Source organism: Sorghum bicolor, chromosome 3 (genome assembly GCF_000003195.3).
Source record: "Sorghum bicolor cultivar BTx623 chromosome 3, Sorghum_bicolor_NCBIv3, whole genome shotgun sequence".
Classification (NCBI taxonomy): Eukaryota; Viridiplantae; Streptophyta; class Magnoliopsida; order Poales; family Poaceae; genus Sorghum; species Sorghum bicolor.
In genome coordinates, this window is record NC_012872.2 from 51,394,572 (window position 1) to 51,405,473 (window position 10,902).

General features: G+C 38.3%; 1 protein-coding gene across 1 annotated transcript; it reads right to left on the reverse strand.

Moving 5' to 3' along the window:
* Nucleotides 6,543-7,627, reverse strand: LOC8078193. Its single transcript, XM_002457975.2, has one exon. The coding sequence runs from the start codon at nucleotides 7,266-7,268 to the stop codon at nucleotides 6,888-6,890; it is 381 nt and encodes a 126-aa protein (XP_002458020.1). The 5' UTR covers nucleotides 7,269-7,627; the 3' UTR covers nucleotides 6,543-6,887.

Genomic DNA, 10,902 nt, shown 5'->3' on the forward strand with positions numbered 1-10,902 from the left:
CTGAGGTGCAGGTCATGCTCTTCTCAGCCAGCGGCAGGGGCAAACCGCCTCTTGATGCCTTCCTCCGCCTCATCCATGTTTACAGCAGCTTCCAAGAGGACATGGTGGAGCTAGAACGGGGACCTGACCACCATTCGCCGTCACAACGGCGTGCGCCTCACCTTCGCTCTCAGGTCGCAGCGCAAAGCTGGCAAGAACATTGGCTGCCTCGCGGCCTCCACTAGGGACAGTGCGACTGCCAGTTGACAGCAGGCCCATGCGCCTTGGCCTCAGCGACTTGCGGAGGTTGAGGTGGCCAAGGCCGCCGCGTCGACCACATGTTCAGCACCTTCGCGACCATGTTGGCATCGTCCTCCACTGGAGCGTGTTCCTGCAAGAGTTTGTGAAGTTTTGATTTTGTACGAAATTAGAAGATCGATTCAGGAGGATAGATCGATTAGGGGATTTTTATGCTGGAGTTCGTCCAGGAAGGAAGAGAAAGAGGTGGAAGATTTTTCTCACATGCAAATTAAAGGAAGGGGATGAGGCATTGGCTCATGCTGTTGTGTTTTATGTACTCGAGAGTACACAAATGTCCCACGTTGGTCTGGGCATCAATCTATCGTGTTGATGATGTTACGACCAAAAACTGGAATGGGTATGGTGCATCGGTGTAGACCAGAGGTGAGAGGACATTCAAAATCTCAGTACATTGCAGTGTAGTTCCATCATTTCTCTTATTTTCCTTTATTCATTCTTTTTTACTTTCAACTTTAATATTTAAAAGTAGCTTCATGCTCAATATAACATTACAAAGTTCCCGCAGCAACGCGCGGGGTATCATCTAGTATACTATATGTTTAAGTACACAATAAAAAATTATATATTTAAAAAACCAAAATGACCTATATATTAGAAAAAATTGAGTACCGAAGTTGGTCAAACTAGACGTGCTAGATAAAGAGAGTTCCAACATGTCCTAAAAAAGAAAAGCATCCAAATAACCATATATCTGTTTTTGTAGTAGATGAAATTCGACTCTACTAATAAAATAATTTAAATTCATGTCCTAATTTATCACACACATAATTTAAACTAATGTCCTAAATTTTCATACACGCACGCACAAACATAATTCCAATTAATGTTCTAAATTTTCATGCACAAGCATGCGCACGCGCGCAGGCATACAACATGCACGTGCGCACACATATATAAACTACCTACCTATGTCTTTATGAAAAATATAATTATAGTAATCGCTCACTATTATTAAAATAATCTTAAGTTACTTTTACCTACCTACTTTTTTATCACATGGAAAAACATTACCACTGTAATATAGCTAAAAAAATACAAATACATATGCCAAATTGAACCTGGATTGGCAGTTGGCACTAGGCAAGCTCCACCACCATAAGGATCTTAATCAACTAAGCTATGCTTAGATTACCTACTTCTATATAGTTATTAATGTACGAAAAGTACTAACGCAAGGTATATGTGCTCAATACTTTATCTCCATGCATACCAATATACATATTGATTTACATGGTCTAGCAATTATAAAAGTTGTTTCTCAAATGAGTCATATACCAATGACTTTGATAATCCATGTTAAACGTTAATATATTTCATGATAATAAAGAACTATGTAAGTTGATATTCATTAGTATAATTGACGGAAACAATGTATGTATATCAGTATATATTTTTTTAGAAAATTATATGACTACAGATAGTTCTTTGATAAAATAAATTCAACACTTTGGGAACTACAACATAGGATGAAAATGTCTGTTTATATCATTATACTAATTAGGAGTGTAGTATGTTTATGGACTACCTGTTTTATTTTACTATAAATATGTCAAAAATTCAAACTTAATTAAAGTATACATGCATATCAATTTCTAGGATTTAGCAATTATGCAAGATGTTTACGTAACAAGTCACATACCAGTTGCAATGGTAATCCATGATTAAATTTTAATAGATCACAATAAAAATCTTGTGAGATACAAGATATTTAGCTTTTATTATAAAATAAGTTGTTTTTTAGAAAAAGTTATGACCGCATGGTAATAATTATTTGTAGTGAATTTGACATCGTGGACACTTGGTGTTGGTTAAGATGATGTCTATTTAAAACATATAATTAATAATGTCGTAGTAATTTGGATTAAATGTATCTCAGTTGATTAGATTTGTTGTGGTGAAACTCATTTGCATTTAGGTTTAGTCTTAGACATGGCACTATCATTCACATTTTCTGTAAATATATCACTCATGTTCGCTTGTCTTATAAGTCGTACTTTTTCTGCTGGCCAGCAGTGTTTTTCTCTCACAATAAATCAGCAAACAGTACTTTCAGCCATCACTTTCAATGATAGGTAGTGTGTCCGACAATAGTGAAACACTTATGATAACATCGTCAATCTCAAGAGTCAAGATATATTGACTCATGCTCTTAGAGAGATATCCAGAGGTAAAGTATAGATGCACATTACCATATATGTTTGTGAGCATCTATATTCTGTTGTACATAAAATATTTGTTCTTTCAACATAACATGAAGAAGAAAATAATTCTTACAAACTGCAATAGGTAGGATTCAATTGAGAAGTGAATATTTAGACTCATAAAGTCAGGATATGAGATAGAAAAAAGACATGATAGCGTTTAGTTCGACTTTGTGTAACGTAACCTGATTACAGTGATAAGGAAACTCATTTGGTTTGGTTTGGTTCACATGAACGACAGTCCTAATGCTAGAAACTACATATAATTTCTATACCTGTTAATTTATGTAGACACTATATATAGAAACTATGGTCCTAATGGATAGTTTCTATGAAATAATTTTTTATCCAATCATATACATTCTCTCTACTCTCTACCAATCATTTGTTTTCATATCTTAGTTCTCGTGTAGATATGATTTCCAACTTAGACCCATTTCTATGATTTATATTTTGATGGTAGTATAGTTATATCCATAAAAATTAAGATGGTTTATGTATTGGGAGTGCCCTAAACTAATAGCATGAAAATCGCTTTACAGTGCAGTATCAAACTGATCATGCCCATCTTTTTGCTAGATGGAACACCGTGCTCGCTCAGGGCTTCCTCAACGCGGGTTGTGAAAAGTGTTGACTTCATAAAAAAATCACAGCCACACACTCATGAACAAAGCTAAGGCCTTGTTTAGTTGGCTTTTTTTTAATTTTGGATGTTGTAGCACTTTCATTTGTATTTGACAATTGTTGTGCCAACTATGGACTAATTAGACTTAAAAGATTCGTCTCGTAAATTACAGGTAAGCTGTATAATTAGTTATTTTTTATATCTATAACTAATACTTCATACATGCGTTCAAAGATTCGATGAGACATGAAATCTTAAATTTTTTTAAAACTAAACAAGGCCTAAGACAGTTCTACACTTCTGCTCTCAATGCAAGCCAACACTGGATAGTACTACACAACCCCATTTCCTACTTTTAAGCGGTGTTTCAATATTTTGAGGGCGAGCCCAACGCTCCAGCGTGGCGTGTGGCTTCATCCCAACTCGCCTGACAAAAGTTGCAGGCTTGTCAGATTACCTTCGTGAAGCTGTGGTAGCCCAACTGCAGAAAGCATAGTATGCTAGAGAGAAAAAAGCTACAGAGGAGAGAGAAGATAAAAGATGTTACAATACAAAATAAGTGTGGCTTGTATGTAAGGATGAAAACGGAACGGAAATATCCCGAACCGAACCGAACCGCTTTCTATATTTGATCCGATCGAATTCGTATTTTCTTGTCCGACTTTATCGTTTTCGTTTTCGTATTTTAGATGTTTCGTATTTCAAATGTAAAAGTAGAAAACGGTTTTAATATTTTTCGACCGTTTTCTACTTTTCTACTTTTAATTTGAAATATTTCGAATTCAAAATTTGGTTTAAACCGAATTTAGTCAACTGTAGGGTCACACAACCCAATTACAGACTACTCACTATGCATCTGCGTTCTTTCTACTAGTGGCTAGTGCGTTCCTGCTAGCTATTAATTGCTTATTCAAGACTTGTATTTATGTGTGGGCTATTATATTAAATACCTAAGACCAAGGATCATGCACTTTTTAATTATTATATGCACTTAAACTTGGTCGTGTATATACTTAGTCATGCACTTGGTACTACATATTGGTATTTCGTATTAGGTTTTCGTATATCGACCGTGTTCGACATAAATCCGATCGAATTGGTTCGTTTTCGAAAGTCTCGATATTTCGTAAGTTCGTGTTCGTTTTCGTGTCCGACTCTACCGTTTTCGTTTTCGTATTTCAAATATAAAAGTAGAAAACAATTTAGGAGTTTTTCGACCGTTTCCGACCGTTTTCATCCTTACTTGTATGTCTAGTAGCCCTGAAATTTTAACACTTATGTGTCACATAACATAACTTTATGATGAGATTACTATTCTTGTATGCCACCGTTGGTGGTGCCCTTAGGCCATGTGTGGTTCCAAGTGATTTTTTTTATCACCCATCACATTAAATGTTTGGATACATGTAGAAAGTATTAAATATATATTATTTTCAAAACTAAAACAACAACTAAAGGATATTTGCGAGACGAATCTTTTAAATCTAATTAATCTATAATTAGACACTAATTGTTAAATAAAATAAAAATATTACAGTACATGTTAAATTTTATTACTTCTAACCAAACACTCTCTTAACTTCTGCAGGAGAGTCTGGTCGGCGAAGCCACTACTAACTACTAAGCATGAGGTGAAGAAATCAAATCGACGTGAAACATGGGGCTAATAGCCAGCGTGATGCGTTGGGGACGGCCTCAGCAGCGGAGCAACGCGTCTGTTGGTGATTTGCTTGGCCTTGCACCTAAAAATTCAAAATTTTTCAAAATTTTTTATCACATCAAATCTTTAAACACATCCATAGAATATTAAATATAGGCAAAAATAAAAATTAATTACACAGTTTGGTCGGAATTGACGAGATGAATCTTTTGAACCTAATTAGTCCATGGTTAGACAATAATTAACACAAATAAACGAAAATGTTACAGTATCGCGAAATTTTTTTCTTCACGAACTAACAAGGTCTTTGCTCTGGCAAAGGTGCGCATCCATGCATCAACGGAGGCTGAGACGGTGCGTCGGCATCAATGGTCCTGCCTTTTGATTTGTCTGCTTTTCTTGCTTGTCTGTTACCGTTTACAAACGTCTAATGAACAAATCGAGTAATGGCTTACTTTTTGTTTACACTAGCATTGTTTTTTTTATCCCTTTACTTTTTGCGTTCATTATACGAGTCTAACGAGAACCGAGCGCGGGCTCGGTTGGTCTGCACAAGAGCGCTTGTATTTTGTTTCTTGCTGGAATATACTTGGTCATAGAAAAACCTCTTGAGGTTTGTTTTTTAATCTGGGCATAGTTTATTATAGTTGAGGCCTACAAGCAAACTCGTGTCTCTAATAATTAACTTGCTAAACCAATAAATTTAGTGAGCTAATAGAACAATTTATTTTTTCTCTCTAGTAGTTTTCTATATTAGCTTTCTAGGTGTTCCTAGTGAATCAACCAAATCTCTTTTAATAGTTTTTATTTCTCTTACTGTTTGCTCATGTAGAACCCCTTATTTTCTTTAATTTATTCATGGGTCCAATTTACTCTGATTTTTCAAGAAAAACGCCTAATGGGGAGCAGATAAGAAAGTCCTCTCGGTTGTGAAAACTTACGAATTACAGAAGATATTTTAGAAGCTTTAAATACAACACTGATGGAGAGAATTTTTTTCTTTTTTATTAAAAAATCAAAAATAGGAAGTTACATATTGTACGAAACCCCCGCATCCTGAATTCCAAAAGAGAAAGAAGAGGAATTGAGGCCTTGTTACTGCTGCTTACTACTCCTTGGGCTACTTTGGCTAATCAGAAGTTGCCAGTCTCCTTCGGCTAGCTAGTTAAGCTCCTTTGGCTAATCAGTCCATATACACGGACGAAAGGTAGGGCGACACTTCACAAAAGCATTATCATTTTTTACAAGTCAAGTTGTCCTCACGGACCAAAAAACAATATTGGTCGCCTAAGCTCGACGTACTATTACGTGTGGACATATAGAAACATAAAGAAAAGAAAAGAAAAATGGAAACCATACATATATTAATACTAGTTGACAAGGATGTACATAGCATACGTGGTATTTATTACTCGTATTATACTCCTACTGTGCTACATGTAGAGTAGTAATGTCGAAGACTTCTTGCAAGAATTCGTCAAAAACAGAGGAGAGGCAGGATCGCCTATGTCATCGCCAGCCAATGGAAATGGATCCATGAAAAGACAAAGTTTCCATCTCCCTTCCACGCACGCAAGCTAATTTGCATCAGCGCGCAATTGTTGACCAGAAATCAAAAGTAAGCGAGGGCTTATATACGTCTAAAATCAACACACCTCATGTACAACTAAACTAAGAGAGAGAATCAAACGATAGGTAATAACAGCAACAACGTACGTATAGTACGCCCAGCCGTTGATCGATAGATTCGTTTTTACAAATTTGATTTGAAACAACCCCTTGGCTTACATCTCATCGAACACTTTTGTTACTTTTGTGTTGGCTTTACAAATTTGATTTGAAACAACCCCTTGATTATTTGTGTCAGATCATCAAGAACAACATGTACCACCAAAAGTAGAAAGAAAATCGAAAGCGTATACATTTTTTTTTCTCTTATAACATGCATGATCAACATGATTATATATATACTGTATGTACTCACCATGAATCCATGATGATATATATACGGAGTATGAAGCAACAACTGCAAGCATGAAAAAGAAGAGAGAGGACAGAGGAGGCAGAGCCCCCCCAAAAAAAAACCCATGGAGTATCATCATCAGGACCATCCGTAGACGAGGTTGAGGTAGCGGTCCTTGATCCACTTGAAGCTCTTGCGGAAGGAGCCCTTCACCTTGCCCTCCACGCCGTACGCCTTGTACGCCGCCACCCGGCGCTTGCGATCCATGTCCGGGTCCGCCAGCGCCAGCCACCGCCGCTTCGACTTGCTCCGCTTCACCTCCTCCCCCGCCGCCGCCCCCGCCGCAGGGCCGCCGTACTCGTACTGGTACGAGTAGGAGGAGGAGGAGTAGGACGACGTCCCCATCCCGCCCCCGCCGGCGCTGTACGAGTAGGACCGGAAGTCCGGCCGCGCGCCGCCGCCGCCGTAGTACGGCTCGATCTGCATGCGCCCGCCCGCGTACGACTTGGACCGGTCCATGGCTACCAGGCAGGCTATGGGTGGGTGGCCGGGCCGGCCTCTTGCTCCCTGGCGGTCGATCGAGAGGCAGAGGAGTTGGGGGAGATGATGACCTCCAGCACACGGCGATTAGCCGATTAGTAGTAGTAGTAATAGCTTAATTAGTGATGGTGATGGTTGGGTTGGGACGACGAAGCAGAGGAGAAATGGTATGGTATGGTGGTGGAAGCTGCGGTGGTTGCGAATATGTGCTCCACTTGGATGGAATGGAAGCGCGCGGTTTTTGTCAACTGTCTTGCGTTGAAATATCGCCAGTTGACGTACTGTAGGAGTTTTTGCTCAAACAACCCATCCCAAGATTATTTTTTTTTCTCCTGCTTTTGACGAATTCTTTTTGCGACATGCTTTTGATGAATTCTGGTTAGAAGAAAAGAAGGGGCTCTGTTATTTATTATTCTACAGGAGGCGCCGGCTGTATGCCTGTATGGACGATGATGTGGTGGCCTGACTTGATTTGATTTTAATTTGAAGTGGGACAAACAAGACAAATTGTTGCGGCGGCAGACTGTCAGTGGTATCTTCTGGTAGGTTTACTTACTTACACACACATGTGGCGCGAACGAATTAGAGTTGGCTGATTGATTGATTGTTACGCGGAAAGCAATTCAGTTTGGTTCGTGGTCGGCCAGCTGACGCGGATAGTATATGCGCGAGCGACAGTCAGATACGACGGTTGGGTTGCCAAGGTGCCAGCAGACTCCCAGGTATGGCATGAGCTATCTGTGTTCGTCCAACCAAGCTCTCCGTAGGTTTCATGTCTGAGGCAGTGAAAACCAAAACGTTCAGTTTTTTTTTTTTTTGCCAAGAACGCCCTAGGTGTTGTTTTGCGATACACATGTTCGACCGCTACACTATTTGATGTCTCTACACTATTTGTATTTTTATATAAATTCAGTAGACATAAGAAAAATTGACTTAAAATAATTTTAGAAACTAATTTATTTAGGAATAGAGGGAGTACATCAAAGAAGTCACCTTCACTCCTCACACTGAGGTAAAAGGCCCATGTAAATGAATTATCGTCATATAAGATCAAGTAGATACTATCTTCATTCAAGCCGGATATGATTGCCTTCGTTCAATCGTTGGCATATGGTAATAAGGAAAAACACAAACAAACAAACAACATCAATAATGCATCTACTTTCTTTGGCCATATATATGTTTGGTTTTCTCACCCATGGAGCTTGTCTCGCCTCATGTTGCCTTGCCGGCATAAGAGAGTCAAATTGTATTGTCCATCTAAGTAAATAAAAACCTTGCTTTCATCATGAGCTAAAAAGGCCGCTGGAAAGAGATCCCACAACAATTGTTTCAACTTTCAACTTCTTGCCTGGCAAGGTGACGCAAGCATCAACTAAGGCAAAAGGGTGGAGCTAGAACTTGGGCTAGGAGGGTGCTACCTCCATTTCACCTCTAACATATGTTAATTCCAAGCATAAGGAGCATAATAATTTAAAATGTTTTCATTAATCCAACACCTTAATACAGTTTCTAAAACTAAGTTTGATTTCCCTTTTTACAATAGAAAATAGGGATTGAATTCCAACTCTTAATTAAATTCAATTCAATGCCTCAAATGTTTCCTCTCAAAAAACCCAAACCCTCTCTCTCATCCCTATCAAAAGAAGGTTTTCTAGTTAATATGTGTGTGTTCCACATACATGTATGTGTGAGATGGTTTGTGTTTGGTTTCATTTGGAGTTTATAAAACTAAAATCAATTTTCCTTTCTATAATAGAAGATATGGATGGGATTCCAGCTCTTAATCAAACTCAATTCAAAGCCTCAAATGTTCTCCAAAAACCCAAACCGGCCTTCTCTATCTCATCCCTATCAAAACAGGGGTTTCTAATTAAGGGTGTGTTTAGTTACCCCCATATAATGCAAAATGCAAACTACTTTGGAATGACAAAATGCCAAAATTTTCAGAGTCATGTTTAGTTCTATCTAAAATGCAAAATTTATTGCTCTCATTAGAGCCACTTGAGGCTCATTTTGGCTTTTTTGGCCTCTTGAGGCCAAACTCTAAAATAGAGAATAGTCACCTTTTTACAAAAAATTTTGTATGGTGTTTAGTTTTATTTGCAAAATGATGAACCAGCACCTAAAATTTTTTGGGATAAAAGAGGAACTAAACACCCCTAATTGTGTGCTTCACATACATGTATATGTGAGATGGTCTGTGTTTGGTTTCATTGGGAGTTAAGCCGTTTGGAAAACCTAATAAACTAAGGCACTTGTTTAGTTCTGAAAATCTTTTGATTTTAGGTACTATAGCACTTTCGTTTTAATTTGGTAACTATTATCCAATCATAGACTAACTAGGCTCATATGATTCATCTTGCGATTTACAGGCAAATTGTGTAACTAGTTTTTGTTTTCATCTATATTTAATGCTCTATGCATGTGCAGTAAGATTCGATATGATGGGAATCTCGAAATTTTTTTGATTTTTTGGGTGAACTAAGCAAGGCCTAAATAAAAAAGGAAAAGTTTTTTTTTCCTAAAACCTACCCTTGCCTTCAGGCTAAACCGGCCTGGTAAAGCCCCTGCTGGCCTTCTCTCTACTTTCACTTCATCTCTTTACGACCGGTATGATCCAGCCTGCAAACTATGAATAGTCTTTCTCTTTTTACTATTATATACCTAAAATTAGAAAGGGATTTTAGATAATTCTGTGCACCCATGCAAGAGTCGTGAGGGAGCCATGCGTGCGCTGGTCAGCTAGTGGTGGCTATGTTACACGAGTACGGGTACGAGTATCCGACACAATACGTATCGGATACGCGGATACACACTTTCTCAAAAGAAAACCCACTAAAATGGTGTATCTGAGTATCCGTATCCGCGTATCCGACGAGTATCGGATACGGATACATCACCCCGCTTGGAGTATCCGTGTAACATAGAGTGGTGGTGCGGAGGATGGAACCGTCTCTCCTCAAGCGTAGGATTTTCTCCGGCACAACGAGTCATTTATCGTGGCCATGGGCGCACGCGGGCGAGTTTGGACCTAGGGACCACGGAATTTTCTCATGATGCGGATCAGCGTGCCCAATTCAGTTAATTTGTTGACGTGGTGACTTAAAACAGAGAGCTTTATTTTTAATTTAGCTAATTTTGTGACTTGAAAAAAAGATAAGTTTGTTTTAGAGAGGATAAACAACCAGTATGCTCATATTTTTTTTTACATAGTAGGATAAACAACCAGGATGCTCATATTTTTTTTTACGTCAACAGTTTCCAACAGTAATAAACAATATCAAGTCTCACTAGCTAGGGATGACAATTTCCGTCGATTGAGATCTGAAAAATGGGGATGACAGTTTGCATTTGTTCTTAGCTAGAGTTGCTGTTAGCTATTGATCACTTGACTTTGGGCTCGGTTTGGATGGTTTGAACGAGTCAATCTTGGCGTTCTTGAATCCAATTGCAAACACATATGAAAGAGATTGTGAGCCATGTATAATTTACACAATACATACATTGTTGAATTGATGGCCAAATCATTTTATTCTCATTAGATTTTTTTAATGAATTGTTGGTCAAGCCATTTTATCTTCGTTAGAATTTTTATGATTTTTCTATAAGG